Raw genomic sequence first — 20,144 nt, 5'->3', positions numbered from 1 at the left:
TGGGGTCCCCTGATACAGGACATGTCATCAGCTTATAAATAGATAGACCCTAACCACCACTGTGGACTAGAGGACCAGCATACACACAACGTTCAGATACAAACATATACTATAATAATTTGATTTTATTTGACAAACTGGTGACAAATTCATGAGAACTTGTATAATCTAATTTGTATGTTTTCATATAATCTCAGTTGGCCATATTACCTGCTCATGCACCACAAACGATTGGCTTTAGGGGTGCAAGTTCAAGGTTCCTTTTTATTTTATTTTTAACAAATCATGCTTTTTCCTTATAAATAACATAATACTTATTTGTACAGAATTGCAACTTTGCAAAATACTTGTGTTTCAGGATCAGTTTTACATTTTATTGAGTAAATATGAATGTTGCTTGTCTATGCTGGTTTTCTGGGTGATTGCTAGCTGGTTGTATTCTGGTTGCTACTAGCCCAAGTCAAAAGTCCAAATTAGTTACCTTTTTATTATATACATTTATGACCTCAACACAATTTTGGAAATAATTATGAATCGTTAAAAAAATATATATATTAAATTGTGACCCTATTTTTGTCTGTAACATTCAAGAGTGCATCCGTTTACCTTTGTTTGAACTTTAAGACTGAACTTTACCTGGAGACTGACTGCTTTACCTGTCCAAACTTGATTTCTCTCAACAGTTATTGCCATTATGGTAGCTCTTTGTAGAATAACTATCATTGCTTGCATTAAACACACAACAATGCCCACTCCCTCTTTATTCTTTTCTGCAGAATTGACACCATTAATCAAGGCAGACCTTAGGGTGTAGTTGGGCAACTGGAGAGACCTTGAGCAGTCCCGTGACCTCCCTCTCTCCTCAGTGCCCCCTCAACCCTTTTTCCTCTACATTTTCCTTCCCTTTGTCGATTTTTGTCAACCTTTGTGCTTGCTTTGGTTTCTTCAGTTTCTTTGCACTGACAAAAGCAGATGGTGGCTGCTTCAGTAATAGCTTAAGCTCCACTGGCCTGTCAGATCAATCCTTCTGCTGTTATCTTCTCGACTGAAGAGATGAAGACTTCTCAAAGTCCCACACTGAAAAACAAATCCTTTGTTACAGGAAATATTTGAGGGGAAAAAAATCAGTGTAATAGATGAGACCCCTTTAATGTGGCCACAAAGTGGCCCCCCATTCCTCCAATCACTCACTCAACTTCCTCCTCTTTTCCTCCATCTTCTCTTGTTAGTCAGGAGGTGTTGTGCATGCTGATACACAAAAGGCTCCACATCTTTTTCTGCGGGGCATAAATTACGCCCGTGTGGCGGATCGTCTATGAGTGCTTTCCTCAGTTATGGATTGCTGCGTTCTGGACTTGACAGGAACATAATTAGAACTCTTGATGAAATCTACAAAATTATTCCTCCGTGGCTTCAGTGGTCCTGAAATGTATCCATATTTGTCACCGTGCACTTGAAGGGCCTGTTAGCGCACAGCAGTAATGGCTCCGTTCATTTATCCTGTAATCTGAGGATGATAGAGGAATAGTTAGTCGGATAGATAGATGGAGACCAGGAGTGGTGGGGGGATGTTACCTACTGAGAATGAGAAAGTAGAGGAGGGGGGCATGTTGATTAGTTGCTGTCTCATTCTTGGTGTTTACAGGACAACATGGACATGGAGAAGGGCCAGAGTACAAGTCCACTCTCTGTACACAATGAAGCATTTCGCCAATAAAATTCTTTGTGTGATTAAACTGATTACTCAAAAGTCATTCTGTAGAAATAAAATAACACTTTACAATAAGTTTTATCAATACATCAGGTATGACAAACTCACAGTGAACAACATTTTTATCCAAATGTACTAATTTACAGTGCGGTAAATTACGTTTTTTTTAAGAAATGTATACTTTCATTAAGAAAGGGATACATTAATTTGATCAAAAGTAACTAAAGTGATTTATAATATAACCCAAAATTTTATTTCAAATAAATGCAGTTCTATTGAACGTCAGCAGCACAACTATTTTCAGCATTGATATTAATAAAAAAGTTATTGTAATTATGCATATTAGAGTGATTTTTGAAGGTTCATGTGACACTGAAGACTGAAATACTGGCTGCTGAAAATTCAGTTTTGCCATCACAAAATAAATTACATTTGAATAATTATTAAAATAAAAAAGTTATTTTAATTTGTAATAATATTTCATAATATTACAGTTTTTACTGTATTTTTTATTAACAAATATTACCAACATTAACATTAACAAATTGACCTTTAATTGTAAAGTGTTATCTAATACACAGCTCTCTGGAATACTTAATTTTGATTGGTCAATCAAAGCAAATTCAGCGGTTCAATATTTCCTAATGTTCACCATTGTCTATGGCAACTCTCTGACCGCTCATCTGGGTATCTGAAACTGGTGCTACTTTCTTGACTCTCATATCACACCAAGGACTAACTCTCTTGTTTCACTGAAGCTCAACTGTGGCCAGTATCCACTGTAGTGGAAATGACCTCAGCTGGCCTTCAGTATATTACGGTAATATTTTTGCAGTGTTTGTCTTATTGCTGACCCGAATGTTTTGTACATGTTATAAGCTGAAGTTTTAAGATAATATACAGGTAAAATTATAAAACAACTGAATCTCATTAACATTTCATGCACTTTTATTTTCGGTCACTTTTATAAGAGTGCACAGTCAACAGGTCATCATCACAAAATAATTCCCCAGCTCTGTTTTGGGGCCCTGATCACCTTGTCATTTTGTGATGATGACTGTACTTGCCAATTTCCCACACTGACTGAAGTTCTTTTCTCTCCTTCTGCACTGTTTGAACAGTAGGTAATATCACATATCCACACTATCTTGCTTTAGTACACAATAGAGCATTAAGAAGCCCAGAACCTGATATTCCTAATTTCAGAGGAGAGCTGTGAGGTGTCTCCTTTCCTCCAAGTTTTATCAAATGTACAGCTGAGCAGACCTCATTCATCCATGGGATCTTTTCAGATGAAGATGCCCGTTGTTCGCTTCACCATCACTGCCTCATCTGCAGTCTTGTTTTGGGGTAACATTTTGCATTTCTTAAATGTCTGTCTATTTATTGCCTGGTTTTGACCCACACGGTTCTCCGTCTCTCTTTTACTGAAGTAGGAGAAAGCCCTCGTCCTGTCAGGGTGGTGTAGCGGGAGAGAAAGAGAACGTGCATGTTTAACGTAGGAAGAGGGAGGAAAGGAGTGACAGAAGACTCATTTAAATGAGATATACACCCAAACCTCATATGCATGGCCGAGGAGAGAGGGGGGAAAATGAGAGACGGAAAGAGGAGAGACAGAAGAATTGAATATGGATTAGAGGGATGAATATTCTATTATTTCGCCCCATTCTGCTGATCTCCCTGTTGCTCCTCGGTGCTTGAGTTGAAATATATTGATGTGGCAGAGAGATCGGTTTCTGTGGCCCATGTAGTCTGGGGGAGATGTGTGGGTGTGCCACTTGAGCCATGGATTATGGGTACGGCACGGTATTCGTCTGCCTCCCTCAGACCTGAAGCCAATTTACAACCAGTTTTCCGGGTGCACAGATCTAGTTTAGAGTAATGAATGCCGATGAGCTAGTTTTCCTATAGCCTTGCGTGTGTGCAGCACCTTAAATCCATGTTGCTGGTGCATCCGTGCTGCGAGACAGGAGATCTGCCTCGGCCTTTGTCTATGTTTGTAATCTCTGAGATGATTAGGGAAGTCTCTTACCCCCTGTGGAAGAGCCTAGAATGATCCCTGGGGTCCGGGATGCATCTGCACATACTTCTGAAGCATACTGAATGTCTCAAAAACGGAGACGAGGAGTGAGTTCAGATATGGATCAGGGTAGTGTTGTGTAGAAATATACAAGTTAACCCTACAGGAACTGGCATGGCAAGTGTGTTTGTGATAATCCTTTTTAAAAGTGGATGTACAGTACATAGAGCTTTAGCATGTTGTGTGAGGCCAACTTACAAAGAAGATTTGGCTGCTCAAAGGTCAGATAGGGTAAAGGTCTGTGAGGTGAAAGTAAATATAAATATTTACATTTTATATACTAACACTACTCTTAATCAAAATAATATAATAATATAATTTAAAAATAATAATAAAATTATTATTAAATTAAGTTGAATTCAATGAAATACAATTTGTGTCTTTGTGTATGACTTTGTTCTGTAAAATACAAATGGAAAAAATTTACTTTTCCCTCACTTGCTTTTAGCAAATATTGTGGTTAGAACAGTCAGTAAGGGTCGGAAATACTTCATGATATTTTTAAAGGAATAGTTCAACCAGAAATTATTTTTTTTCCTTTAAAAGTATTAATACATGAATTTGTCTTTTTTATTTTTAAAATAAGTATATAAAATTTTAACTTATACTGTCTGTTTATTATTGTATATTTTACTTTACATTTGTACTTTGTTTTAATACATATATATATATATATATATATATATATATATATATATATATATATATATATATATATATATATATATATATATATATATATATATATATATATATTTTTTTTTTTTTTTTTTTTTTTTTTTTTTTGTGTTAAATTTAATTAAAATATCTTTAAAAATGACACTTAGGGTACAAATGACTTGTGTACCATACTCCTGAATATAAGAATATGTAAGCCCCTGTATAAGACTGCATAAGATATATTTATGTGATAAACAACTGGCATTATTTTCTTCTTCAAAGATGTAGCCTTAGTCTTGAATATTTGCAAATGCATTGTGTGTGTCTGTGTGCACGTGCGTGTGTGTGTGTGTGTGTGTGTGTGTGTGTGTACATCCTTTTAAAGCACTCTAGGTGGTGAGTCTACATTGGCTTAAGGACTCCATGTATTTTTCAAGGGCAGCGTCTTCCTATATAAGGTGAGCGAAATCGGACCCTAATGGCTTTGAAGGAAAGAGTGATCATGGGGAAAGTAAGGTCAGACAGAAAGAGTAAGACAGATATTAAGTCCCACCTCTGTCAAAACAGCACTCTCAAACTGAACAGTCAGTTAACACAAGCTCCTATAACTAAAGGGCAATGATTCACTTGCAAAACCCCAAAAGTACAATGTCTTACAGTTGTCAACAGTGGCATATAGGTGACCACAAGACATTTTTTTCCACCCATAGAAGATGAACTATGGCAGCTGGAGCGTGTGCTGTGTGGCCAGTGGTGCAAATACCAGTGATGGCTGAGTGGTCAGGCAAAAGTAGCCATCTGAATTTCCTCAACTGGTGTCAGTGGGAAAGGATTGTAATGTCTTTGGTTGAGCCACATTATAAAGCCTTTGGTTGAGTCATGCATTAGGAATGAACCATTTTCTTTTTCTATTTTGGGGTAACATGGAGGTGTGTAATGGAGATGTAATTCTGAGAATGTGCGTGGTGCTTGCCCATCTAAAATACAATCGCAGCAATGTTGCACTGTTGTGAGTGAGCTGCCAGGGTGTTTGAAGTGTTCTGAATGGTTTTTAGCATGTTGCTATGTGGTTGCTAGGGTGTTCAGAGGAGTTTAGTAGTGGTTGACCAATATGAGAGCAAAGTGGCAGATGCCCGATTATATACAAGCACATTTCTGCATAAAAAAGTAAAACGTAAATATGCATAATTTATTATTAAAACAAAATAAATCTAAATTAGTGCATTTGGTGAAAAAAGGTTTGAATGTGATTTTGAAAAAGTATAATTGCTGTATACATAATATAAAATTTATTGTTAACTTGGTGCAGTGTTTTTGCTTATTACTAGTCACCCTTTTCTCAACATTGTATTTGGTCTTCATTTATATATTTTTTGCTGTCCTACTCTGGTTCTGTTATTATGTGTCTTTATTTCCCTCTCTCTCTCTCCCTCCCTCCATCCATCCCCCTGCCATATATTAATTCTCTATTGCCTTTTCAGGATCCAAAGAATAAGATTTGAAGCTTGAGCAATTTGTCCTGACATAAGGGGATGTTTAGAGATGTGCTACTACTGAGAGAACGAGAGAGAGAGTGACATGCGGACTGACTTGTTTTCGGGGACCTCCATCTCCCCAGCGACCCTTTGCATTGTTCCCATGTCCTGCTTGACTGCCGGTGTCTAATCTTGAGGGGTAAGAGAGCAGAGACTCCCTTGGGTTTCTGTGCTCAGCACCTTGTTAGACAGCTCCTCCAAGTGCACTGGCTCCTGCCTCTCCTGTCAGCCTCCACTCGCCATCTCCTCCATCTCGGTGTCTCTCAGTCGTTCCCTTTTTAAATCTCACTTCTGCTGAGACATGTCGGCCTGTCGCTTGGAACCGCTGTATTACAGCAGCACTGAATGAGGAGTTGTCAGTGAAAGCATTGCGTAGAAGAGCACAGCGTGTTCACGTTAAAAAGAAGTGTAGAGTGGGAAATAATGCAGTGTTTACAGAAAGATCAGGATGTAGGTGTGCACTGTGTGTGATACCGTTTAACAGTATTCTTCATCTAAGACCCTTTCATCAGTGTAGTCAGTGCAATAACTGATAATAAAACTGATAATGAGGCTGCCATCATATACAATACAATAATACATCTTTATTGTTAACCATGGTTGAAATTTGTCTTTGACCACACCAGCGAAAACCAAATACATATACAGGCACATACTACAATCCACATAAAAACCATTATACTGAATTACATGTAGAGGCAATTAATTAGAGCTGCACATTATTTAATAAACTTAATTTCCATTTTCAGAGTGGATAAGGCTGAAAATGAAATAATTTTTATGAAAATAATTGTTGCATCCTAATATATCATCATCATCATAATAATAATAATAATAATAATAATAATAATAATAACATAATAGCATGGAGTAAAACAGAATGGATTAGAATAGAACAGAATAGAGAAAAAATAGAACAGAGTAGCTAGACAACTTCATAGGCTATCTATTTTTGAATCTCAATGCAAGAATTGAGTAGCAGAGTGTAGATTGGAATAGATAGCAATAGATCTCAATAAAGAAATCAAATAAATAAAATTGGAATAGAGTAGCATATAATACAACAGAGAAGAGTAGAACAGAATAGAATTGAATAGAATACAAAAGAGAGAATATAGCATGTTTTAAATCTCATTTTTTTAAAGAAAAAAAAACAGTACTGACATTGTTTTAATAATAATAATAAATAAGTAACTAAATATTCAAGATTAGGGGTGACCAAATGTAAAAGTTTTAGAACCTTTTGAAGAAAAAAATAATAATGTAAAATAAAAATAAAAAAATATATAACATTTTCTGCAGGACTGTAGCCACCACAGACATAAAAAGAGGACAGTGTTCAGAATAATGGCATACTTTGCATAAAATAAATAATAAATTTAAATCAAAATTGAAATAAAATAATTTATGTTTAGTTACAATTGTAGAGCAAATCCACTGAAAGGTTAGTTTACGCATGTCCAACAACACCAACTTCCAGCAGTTAGTTATTAGTTTTTGTTGGATCAATGATTTCACCCTGTAGATGATTTTTTGCCATAATGAAAGTACTGTTTGTATTTTGTAGCATTTTAAATCCATCAGCCAACTGAAATGTTGGTGTTAGTTGGGGTTAGTTAGTTAGTTAGTTAAACTTGCTTTCAAAAGACGATAAAATACAATCTTCATTAGTCATTCGCTCTCTAAACAGTGTTTACCGACAATGTAAAAGGTGTTTAATTCAGCCCGGCGCTCTTGCTCTTGTCAGTTTGATGGACAGAACATATGTTACCCTAATGAAGAACATATCTTAAAGTGAGAATAAGATGACACAGTAGCACTGTAGCAACAGCAAATAACCTTTAGATTTGTATCCTCTTCTAGTTTTGAGCTAAATACTTTAGTCAATCATTTAATTCCTACTCAAAATGTATTTTAGGCTTAGATGAGAGGAAGAGAGCAGTGCTCTACCAAAAACTACTCTACCCCTCCTCCTCCCGCCATCCCCCCTATTGCAATTAACATGTATATGAGGAGTCTTAATGGTGTCAAATGGAATTAATTAAAAGTGTAAAACGGCCATTAAGAGAATGTGGAGGATAAAGGCAGCAGGCGAATCCTCTCTCAAGGGTCAGCCGCACAAGAAACAATGTGACTTCTTCACATCCCGCAGGACACGCACTATCATTCCAGCAAATGCCACCCTCGCTTTATTTATTTATATTTTAAAATTGCATCCCATTACTGTACATATTTGGTGACTATATGAGCATCACTGAGAAGTGCTTCACCGTTCTCTACAGCGGCTTGTGGTTTCTGTAATAATGTGAAATCACGAGGGCTAAAGCTTGAGAGAAGCCCGCCAGAATAAATTAATTGAAAGGATTAATGATGGATTTGCGGCGGCTACAGATGAGAGGAAGACAGTTTATAAGGCTCTGAGAAAAGTGGCTCCTTTAAGCTGCTTGAGATGGGCTGAGAAAAAAAAACCCTCATTATGATCAGAGGGGACGGACTGTTGTCCCTCAAACCCCACTCCGAATCTCTAAAGTTCTGGAGATGTCCACCCTCACTTTCCATATAATGGCAACACGCAGCTAATTAGAATATGGGCGGTAAGTGCGCCTCTTAAACGCATGCTAATTACCTCGTCTGCCGTCCGTGACCGGAGTCAGGAGGTAATTGGCCCGCAGCAACGTGACAACTCCAATCATCTCCCGAAATTAGTCGCCCTTTACAAGGCCAGGCCTACTGCACTCCCCCTTCGATAGGGAGAACAATCAATTTGATAAGTGGCCATGCGGCCCATTGTTTTACATTAATTAGACTAATTGCAGAGTGTTAGTCTTTGTTGTGCAGCATGAGGGTGGTCTTTTAAAATGCTGTTTCTTCGTACATATGGTGTCATTTTTCTTTCTTTCTTTCCCCCGCGCGCTGCTGGAGTCTCCGCATAGCGCCGTGGCTGTAAGTCAGCGCAGGTTGGAGCTCCAATGAACGCAGGGTTCTGTGACTGTGCCTTTGATTGGATTTCACAATGTGGGCTATGTCCCATAAACCATGTCTATGCCTAGGACAAAAATATAGGCCATGTCTTATTCATATAGCATTAGCCCAAAGGCACTCTCACCTAGCCTCATATTTATAACCTGGATTATCTTACCCACTGATCAGCGCTAATGGCGTATTTAGCCTGGGATGTGGGGATGCACCTGATATAAGACTAAAGATGTGAGGAGGCGCCGAACATCACGACTCTTCCAAAGGACGGTCCATCTTATCTAGGAACCGCTGCATATTCACAAATCTCTCCCTGCATTGGAATTACACATACTGTAGTTTCCTCATATAAAAGATGCAAAAAGGCTGTGGACAGCAGGGGAGGTTTTTGCTGTGCTGCAGGTTTCGTCAACAGCGTATTGCTACTGAAGCAGTTTGGGAGTTTCAGTTATAGTTTTGGACACATCATTGATTTTGCCTCATGAGTACATGCGTGTCAGAAGGGTTACTGATTGTAAGCCTTCTATATAAAGTACATTCATGTATTTGCTAAGGTTTAGCCTGTGTAATGGTCTTAAATTCCTGATTGTAAGTGTGTTTTTATTTTTGTGTTTTTATTTTTATTTTTTTACAATGCACTTATACCTATATTTATTTACATTACTTTCTGTAAAAATAAAATCTCCATAATCATCGGGAAGAAGAAGGCGGGAACCGGCGGACAATCAAATGGTATTTTAATAATCAAAATAAAGACAAAACAGCGCGTCAGCCCCTCACGGACGACTGACGCGCACAAATGAAAAGCAAACACAAACTAAAACCCAGGCCTGGTCCTCTCTCGTCCGTCACTTTCGTCGCTCCGGTTTTATGTCCCTCCATCTCCTCCGTGGGACTCGAGACCGGTGGGTCGAGCAGGTGTCGCTCATTCCCAATCACTCCACAGGCCTCGCTTCTGTTCCCACGTCTCTCGGCCCCGCCCCACTCGTCACACTTTCATTTCTTTTTTAGAATGCAAAAATAATTGTTTATAACAGAATGCCACAGCTGATCTGTTCCATACAGTGAATGCAAATGGTGACTATGGCTGTGGTGTTCAGTCAATAACAGCTTAAATTTCATTTTATTCTTCACAGTAGAGCAATACTAGAATTTTCACCCCACGGTTATTGTGTCCAAAAGAATTCACAATATCGATATATCGCAATACCTATAGAAACCTTAGATAATTAGCCAAATTAATTTTTTCTTTTATTTAGTTTGTATTTTTACCCAGTGAATATAAGGATACTGATAAACACAGGGAACATGCATTTTTACTTCTTCTTCAGGTCACAGTTGACCTGAGACTCTGGCTTTCTCTGTCTTCTTTGAAGCTCCCTATGAAATAACAAGAGAGAAAATACAGTTAAGTTCAATAGTATAATGAATAAATATTAACCACAAAACTGATACTTTAACCTAGTTAATTTACATACCTGTATTTTAATCTCTTTAACCTATAGTTGCGCAGGTGCCAAATGAAGTCAAGCAGTTAACGCGCTTCTAATTCAGTATTAATGTGCCTAGTGTACCTAGAATGACACAGATGAAGCATTAAGTGAATGGCACTGCGACCATTTTTACATTTTTACATTTTTACAGAGTTTAATGTGGTCGCTCAGTTTTTCTAGATCAGTTTTAATCGTATAATAGATTTGAACAAAGAAATCAATTACTACTTAAAGGCAGTATTGGGCATGACTTGATTGCAAATACAAATTCAAAAATTAGATGAGTAAGGAAAATGCAGTATCACCCTTTTATTTAAATATATGAACAGGAAACTGCTGTTAACAGGTTAATGTAAAATCTCCAATTCAATGTAGGGGTGCACGATATATATCGGCCTATGATTAATGTGCATCTCTGGTACAAGCTGACAAGCTGCGCAAATCCAAGCTGATAATGAACGTTAATAGTTAAGGCACAATACTGCCACCTGGGAGGTCAACCAGGTACTTGCGATGGAGTAGGTTATTTGCGTGTCATGTTAGGATAAGTGTCCTGTTTATTTTAAATATCATGGTTATTACCAATACCTATATATCGTCACACCCTAAATTAACGCAATGTCAATATTTCATGAATTGAATATCAAGACAGTTATCGTCAGTACCGGTATATCGCGGCACCCCTACTTCACACAAAGCTATCAAATTATTATTTTTTTAAAAAGTTGCATGTTCCACTCATGGTTTTGAGTGAACTATTACTAAAAATCTTTCCAGTAAATGTAGTAAAAATACATGTAATATTATTGGCTACATACATTGTTTGTGAAGTAACTAATTAAATAACTTGAAGCTGATTTTTTTTTCATAAAACTAAAATCACCATGTCATTTACTGAATTGTATATACTATAAATTTATTGCAATAATAATAATAATAATAATATTAATAATAATACAAAAACCCAATAAAATGGCAAAACTTTGTACAGACATCTATGCAGGGACTAGACATTTTTAGTTCATCTCCCCAAAACTATTAGTTTAAATAAACCATCTCAAAGAACTGATTCATTAAAATAAAAAAAATAAAAAAATATTCTCAATGCCTCATATGCAAGCTGTAAAGTGGCAAGTGCATTTAAATATTATACAATCAGCTTTGCAGTGGTGCTACTAGTTAAGATAGTAGCAGTTACACCCCAACATTATTAGGATAAAGTATAATATAATATATAAAAAATATTTTAGTGTTGTATTTTTTTCTTACCTTTTGTCCACAACAGTTGATGGTAATGACAGGGAATATTCTTGAAGAAAAAAAAAAAACACTTCACTCTGTGTTCCCAGTGCTATATATTTGTCTATTCTTGAGAGGGGATATGCATGTTATGTGAGATGTAAAGAACTGAGGCACGTTTGGATGTGTGTGAAGCAGAGGAGTCTCATACCTGCTGCCTCCTCTGAGGCCTGAAGCTTCCCCAGAGATCTACTTAAGGCAGCGCATGAAAACGAACAAGGAAGTGCTTTATCTCTCCTCACACTACCATGCTTAACACATCATGTTAGCAGAAAGAGAGAAAAAAGCCTTCACTCTGAACACTTAGGTATAATTTTACACTCAGTATCACAGGGAGCATTTCTTAGCTGCCCTACATAGAATCAGGCTCGAATAGAGACAGAAAGATTTAAGTCAACTGTTGAAGAGGGACTGTTATGCTCATTTTTGTTCTCTGTCTGATTTATAATTGGGTTGTGTTTGAGATGGCCCCATACAAATTCAAACTGCATGCTTAGTAAATATTAACTTAAAATTGCATAATATTTAAATGGTGACACAAATGATTGAATGAATAAGTCAAGACTGCTATGACAGATTCAGTGAGTTGATTTGTTCATTGAAATATTAGTCTGATTCAGTAGGTAGGCTATGACCAGAACTTTTCTGACTGATTCAGTGAATCATTAAGATACAATGAGCAAGTCAAGAGGAGCTTTCACTGATTCAGTCATTTGTTATAGAGATTAATTCATGTCAAGAACCACACATTTGACTTATCTGTTTAATTATTTTCATCCACAGATTCATTTAAAATACCATTTGTTTCTATAAAAAGATTTCTGTCTTTTTCATCACATTAAATAACTTAATAAAATATAGTTTATTTTTTATTATGATGCTGTAGATTCATTGCCATTCAATAGTTAAGCAGAACGCTGATGTTTAACAAATGCTGAACACACTGAATGTAATAAATAATAATTTGATTTGAGTATTTAAAGAAAATGAACCCAAACCTAAACACGATCGCCATCTTGACATGGAGGACCTTTCTGCATACATGCACATATTGCACACTGTGCTTTAACCTGAATTCTAATGTGTCTCAGCCAATTTTCCATTGTGTCTAAATCGTGACGTCTGTTGTTTGGTCATATCTGTAGCTGCTCATTGTTGGCTGATGCATTGCTTCTCTGAAGGCCAAGTTGTGGCTGCCCATATCTCTGAGGGGAAATCTAGCTGAGTGGCTTTATCTGAAATGGAGAGAAAGCAGGAGGCACCGGGCTCTCTAAGTGAACCAAATGTTGCTCCTGGCAACAGCAGATATGCCCGTCTCCAGTCCTGTGCCTGGAGATGAAAGTGGAGTTGGGCCCCGTGCCTATATATGCATAGACTTTCCCTCTGAACTAAGAGGACGGAGGAAGATAACTGCTAAGAATAGAGACACTTTTCATCTATTTGATCTACATGTCATGGATATAATGCTGAATTTGCACATTTAAGTGAATGTTCTTAATGATCTTAGAATCACAATTTGTGACAGTTTAAAGCTTCTAGTACCTTTTATTGGTGTTATGGTGTTACAAAAGATGCTGCTGTGTACATATAACTTGTGATATCGCAATGAAAAATGCTCATTAAAAGGATGAAAATAAAGTTCATAAAAATGTAGTTTAAGTCCTTAAAATATCACATAGTTTGATATTTTTATAACAAGACAAGGTTAGCAAAGGTTGTAAAATTTCATTTGAGGTTACTCCCTAAAATGTAACGATATTTATGAATTAATTATTCATGATATTAAAAAAAATAAAAAAATAAAAATCTTGAAAAAATATATTTTAACTTTCTGGAAAATAATGAATGTGTACACTTAGATGCATTTAAGTTGTAAAATAAATATGTCAATAATTTTAACTTGATGTTACATGACAACATTTTATTTTATTTATTTATTTTTGACTTGAAATTTGACTTTTCGTGAAACTTACCTTTCAAAACGTTATGAAACCAGCATGAGAACAAAGAGTAGGCTACATTTCTAAGTACTTCAAACTTCAGTTTGAATAATTTTCATCCCATCTAGCATAAACATTTTTTTTTTGTGATTGACCCATTTCACTGTGATTTAGAAAATATTGCTGGCAATAACACACTTATTTTTCATCTCTGTACCTTTCTCTATACCTTTTTACTCCTGTACTGGGAAAGAGCTGAGAGTTGCATGGCTGGTAACCGGATCTATGCTAGACATTAGTTGACAAGGTCAGGACTCATCTCTTACTCTTTCTTTATGTGGGCCAGTCTGTTTTTTTTCACAGGTTGTGTACATTTTGTCTCATTTGTGAGCACTGGACTGATATAGAAGCCAGTTGTAGAGTCATTATTTAGTGTTTCATGTAAGTAACATCACTCTTATCTTCTATGCCTTTTATTTCACAGACCTGTCTTGCTCCCTCAGCCAAACTGGTGGTGATTTCCCTGGCTGCTTTGCATATTCCATTAATATTTTATTGCAATCGTTCATATCTGTGTGCAGGGTTGACCTGAGCACCAGCATGTCAGCCTGTGTTGCTTGTAGTACAAAATGTGGTTTACATGAAACAATTAACACAGAACCCCAAAGGCCTTTTACAGGTCTAGCGTACGAAGCCCAAGCCGCCCCAAATACCTCTCTTAACAAAAAGGTAGTGCAATCGTGACAATATAAAATCTTATACCAGAGCTGCACATTTGTTGTTGTTGTTTTGCATTTTTCTCAGTGGTACACAACTTAGGCTTCATATCAGCACAAGCATTGTGTGTGATGCCTGTGCTCCCTTGGTGGAATTGTCTGAGATTAAAGATGTGTCTATCTTTTGTACAGGCTCTGATTACAATAGTGTATTTATGGCATATGAGCACATAGCCTTTTAATTGAAATCATTCATCAATAGCTTCTGTGACTTGCCTTGATTAAGCTGTCCCATGTGTCCCTTTAGTGTAGCTTTACGTTGTGCCTTTTATATATACTTTTTTAGACTGAACCTATTTTAAATTTAATACAGATAACACAAATATACACACACACACCCACACACTCTATTTTTTTATTATTATATTATCACTGTAAAAAAAGGAATGTTTTTTCAAGTTGTAAATAAGACAAACATGACTGTGTGTTTTATGAGAAAACATTATTTTAGTTGTTCTACTTCAAAAATTTCACATTTAATGTAATGTTACTTGCCATTTCTTTGTCATATTTTTTTTCTATTTACTATCAATATCTGAGTGATATATATCAAGAGTTTTACATAAGAATAATATAATTAGAATAGTGCATAGGGAAAAAAACTAAATTGGTGTAGAAACTATTTTCACTTCACTGCAAGTAAATTTCATAAACAATTTGAAAGAAATTGTCAGTGATATGTTGAATTAAACGTTAAATTTGAATGTATTTTGATAGTATTTTATTGTAAAATTAAAAAAAAAATCAGCTTAAATTTTAAAACTTAAAATAAACTTTCAATAACCTCCATCTTTCAGATTTCAATAATGAGGATCACTATTCATGCTTAGCGGTTCAGTTTATTTTAACCGTTTTAGATAGTTAACTTCTGTGAACTGTTATATAAACTTCCCTGAAAAGCATAAATAATTTGAGAGTGCTTCTTTTCCCACAAGCCATGAACGACGTGGGACAATATTTCTGAAATTACGAGCTGTTTATGCATATTTATTTCCGCTGACATTTTAATTATTTGGGGCTAGTTGGAGAGATCACATAAAAAGCCCTATAATGCTCCCCCTAATTAGTATCACCTCCAAATTAAAACGGAGGACTTTGGGAATGCTGTCATTTTCAGAAGGCCATATTGAAATTATGTTTCAATCAGCAACCATGAAATAATTACTTGTAGACTTCTAACTGCCCGCATTTACCAAACGGTCTGAAATTTACAGCCATCATGTCCGGCAAAAGCAATCAATGGGGTGGCTATAAATTCTGCCGCAGTCAAACAGACGGATATTGTTTGTGTATGATTGTGAAACATTAGAGCCATGCTGAAGCGCTGCCTCACTGATATTGTGATATTACTGCTTGAGAAATGTAGATGGTTTTGTTGCTCTTAGCCTCTTAGAAAACGGTTACTACTAATCAGATTTTCAGATCACTCTTACTCTCTCTCTCTCTGTCTGTCTCTCTCTCTCTCTGTCTCTCTATGTCTATATATACTGTGTGTGTATATATATATACATGCAATATATACATATACATATACACGCACCATAAGAATTGGATACTGTTCTGTCTATTGTGCAGTAACTTTAGGCCTAATATACAGTTACAGAGATTTGCACTAATGGCCAGGTTTCCCTTTGTTTCTTTTTACCCAAGTTTAAATTTGTTTGTCTTAATTTTTTACTAGAATTTTATTTTCAATATTTATTTTTTATATGTTATTATTTCCATGCATATCATATGGCAGGCTGCAATCTATTGAGTTCAAATAAATACAACATCTTCTAAAATACTTAGTGTTTTTATTCTTCAATCAGTTAATATAAACATCTTATATATTAAAGATGTTATAGGACGTAATAGCATTATAGAACATAAAAAAATAACGTCCCAGTTACTTTGCTGAGTAACTTATTACTTTTACAATGTGGTAACTGAGTTACTAACTCAATTACATTTTGGGAGAAGTAATTTGTAACTGTAACTAATTACTTTTTTCAAGTAAGATGACCAACACTGTGTGTGTATTTTCATAGATAGATGGATAGATAAATAGATTTGTGTAATTTTGTCATTTATTTGAACAAATATTTTAAATTGAAGTGTGATATGATAAATGCAAAGTCTCATAATGCTGTTTCTTATTATTTATATATTGCTGGATATTAAAACACTAAAAATTTATTGGTTCTGCTGCCACAAGTTATTGTTTATGGGTGTTCACACTTTTGAAGGTTCACTTTTTTTTTTTTTTTTTTTACAATTTTGTGTAGTTGAACTTTTTGATTCAAATTCATCATTCAAACACATATAGGTGTGTTTGTCTGTCTTTTTTCTTACTTTTAAAAATTAAGTCTCTTAACTGATTTAATAATTAATCTCATGGTCTCTTGATTTCTATTTATTTTTTGTCAATTATTCAATGTGTTACATTTAGAAAATAAAAATGCGGTCAGCTCAGTGTGTTAACTTTGACAACCCTAAAAATTTTACATTTAACAAATATGCTTTTCCTCATATGTTTTGCAGATCTCCTAGTACTCCCTTATAAGCATTTAGACTGGTAAAAAAAGGACCACTACAGCCTAGTAATAGACCATTGGTTCTTTGAACACCAGTGGAACAAACACTGTGCAGCACACACACTTACACACACAGAACAAAACACAAGAATACCTATTTCCCATGCAAAACAGATTAAACTTGTTTTTTTTTTTAAGTTGTCCTTGAAAACTACACACACTTTCTTCTTTTTTTTCTCTTGAATGTAGATTTCCTTTTCCCCCTCTTGTTTCTCACAATCTTTATTATTAGTGGAATTATTCACCAGCGTAGGTGCGCTGAATAAATTTAGCGGAGATCTTGTGCAGATGCTCCTTGCTGGCATACATTTGTGCTCAGTTAACAAAGAGCCAGAGACGCTTAATCCCGCCGGAATACCGCACTCATGTTCTGTTTGAAACCAACATAATTAAAGTCACCCTCTGAAGTAACCTATTTATATAAAGAAAGCTCTCTTACGACCGTCGACTCTTATGAATAACCCGTAGGAGGGCCGCCGGTATAATTACTTCACATTTCTAATTTAGGTGAGGGAATATTTGTTATCAAACCTGGTGAAGGGGGGTTTGTGGTAAAGGAGTGGATGAGGGGGGAGGAAATGGTATTAGTTTCGATTGAGAGGACATAACTGGATCTGTGGAGCACTTTATGGAGGTGTGGCAGAAGAACACTTTCCTGTGAGGTCAGGGTTTATGTCGATATGTGTACCCAGGTGACTCAGAGCATTGCTGTAAGTAGTCACAAATAAATCATGAATTTATCTTTTAAAACATTCAAATTTTCGTTCAGTTTCAATGCGACATAACAGGTTTTCCACAATACTATGCGGTCTTGATTTACTATTCTAAAGAGAGAAATGGAAGAAAACTCATCGCACCCATAAGTCACCGGCATCGCTGGCGGAAAACTGTTTGTGAGCAGAGGAGTTGAGCTGTGGCAGTAAACTAGCACAAACAGATTGACTTTAGTTGTTTACAGTGGCCCCTGGAACAAGGCTGCACTCCCAGTGCATTCTGGGTAGGTGTGTAAACACAGTTGTGTTTGTGTGAGTGTGTGTTTGGCCGTGCGAGTTTATCATAAAGCACGGCAGCTCTCCAGGTGCATATTAGTGATAAAGGAAGGTGAGGGGCTTTGTTTTTCTTTAACGAGCCGTCACACTCCATCGCCTGCACCAAAGGGGTGATGGGTGGACTCTCTGAGACACATACACAGAAACACAACCCAGAGAGGCCAGGATTGTGTGTTTACTGCAATGAAGATGAGTCTTCTGCTGCAGTTTTCAACTGTAAGCCCAAAATCAAGCATGCAAACAGTGCACAGTCCTTTTGTACATATTTAAAGGGACAGCTCTCTCTCAAAAAATACAAATAAATGTTACGTTATCATTTGCTCATCCTCATTCTAATCCTGCATGACTGTATTTTTTCTGTGAGACACAAAAGAAGATATTTTGAAGAATGTCTCGGTGCTTCAAATGTTGAAACACTCTTTTTGTGTTCCACAGAGGAAAGATTTTGGGATAGATTTGAAACCACTTGAGGGTGAGTAAACGATGCCAGAATTTTCATTTTAGTGTCATAGATCCCTTCATTACTTGTTGCATTTTACTTTAAAAAACGTAAAAAAAAATTCTACTTCTTACTATTTTTTTTTTGGGCAGCTGTGGCCTAATAGTTAGAGCACTGGACTAGTTACCAGAAGGTTGCCGGTTCGAGTCTCGGTGCTGACAGGAGTTGGGGGGGATGAATGAACAGTGCTCTCTTCCACCCTCAATACCCATGGCTGAAGTGCCCTTGAGCAAGGCACTGAACCCCCAGATGCTCCCCGGGCGCTGGATATATAGCTGCCCACTGCTCCAGGTGTGTGTTCACGGTGTGTTCACTTCTCACTGCTGTGTGTGTGTGTGTGTGTGTGCACTTGGATGGGTTAAATGCAGAGCACCAATTCTGAGTATGGTCTACCATACTTGGCAAATGTCACGACTTTCACTTATTTATTTTTATTTTTTCATAACATGGCATTACTTGGACTGTCCAACAAACTATTCCTGCCTTGACCATGTAACTGCATACATGTAAGGTAATATTTATACTTTGTGACATCTGTCAGTGTAAATATGTACGCAAAGAAACAACATGTCTCAGATTCCATCATGCAAGATTTTTCACTCCATGCTATTGTGATGCAACAGGCTCAATGACATTTCCTCCGAGGAGAGGAGAGAGAGAAAGAGACAAGTGTGGCTCTTCACATTAATAGTCTTTTAAGCCACTAAATGATTTCTTTTATCTGCGGCACTTGGAGAGACTGGGGTGTCTCCTTTATTAAAATGAGCAATGCTTTGAAGAAAAAAAAACTTAACAAATACAGTCCCACGCACTCCCTCATGCGTTTCTCTCTCTTCCCCTTTGTCTAGCCTCAGTCGTCTCTCTGTTTTCAAGCTTTGTGCTTCCCTGCTCTCCAGGTGTTTGATTTATTTATATATATTTCTGTGTTTTTGACAAAGTGTGTTCATGCTGTAGAATCCCACCAAAAGAGCTGGCGGTTCAGTACGTGGGGGGTCCCAGTACTCCAGAGCAATAGCACATCCAAGCCCTTTTGTCAGAGTGTTTAGTGCAGGTCGGTGTAGAAACAGGACCCTGTTATGGAGTGAGACTGTGTGTGTGTGAGAGCGAGAGAGACAGAGATGGGGTTCCCGCAGGGCGTTGGGGGCCCTCATTAAGAATTCTCTCCCATGCAGTCTGGTCCTGGTGAAGCAGTATGAAGATGTGGCTATAGTCTGGATTGAATCCGCCCACTAGCTCTCTCTGAGAAGTCAATTACTACTGCCATACAGGAGGGACTTTTATGAGGGTGTGTGTGTGTGTGTGTGTGTGTGTGATGCTTCTTGCACTTTCCCCCTAGTTATTTTGTTTGAATTTAGCATTAATAGTGATTAATAGTGATGCTTAATATTGTATGTTGTGGATTATAATATAAATAAAGTAATGGTCTTCCAGACTTGATTGCTATCAAGTTCATTTCTGTTTGATTAGGAGATGAGTTCACATAAACATTCAAATTGTTATAATTTACTCACCCTGTCATACCAAACCTGTATGATCTGAAAGGACAAATA

The 20,144-nt window shown here is 36.7% G+C and overlaps 1 protein-coding gene across 3 annotated transcripts in view; it reads left to right on the top strand.

Annotated features, from left to right (window-relative positions):
- Window positions 1-20,144, top strand: part of esrrga (estrogen-related receptor gamma a) — a 166,705-nt gene that overhangs the window by 63,946 nt on the left and 82,615 nt on the right. Inside the window, exon 1 of one of the 3 annotated variants that reach the window (XM_059520498.1) lies at window positions 4,850-4,909. The exons of the other annotated variants lie outside the window; for them this stretch is intronic. Coding sequence (XP_059376481.1) covers window positions 4,875-4,909 — 35 coding nt within the window. The 5' untranslated portion in view covers window positions 4,850-4,874. Of the gene's footprint in view, window positions 1-4,849; window positions 4,910-20,144 lie in introns of those variants that run through there. 3 annotated transcript variants of the gene reach the window in all.

This window comes from Carassius carassius, chromosome 32 (assembly GCF_963082965.1).
Source record: "Carassius carassius chromosome 32, fCarCar2.1, whole genome shotgun sequence".
Taxonomy (NCBI): domain Eukaryota; kingdom Metazoa; phylum Chordata; class Actinopteri; order Cypriniformes; family Cyprinidae; genus Carassius; species Carassius carassius.
The sequence above is the reverse complement of the archived record's forward strand: the minus strand, read 5'-3'. Positions and strand labels throughout refer to the sequence as shown.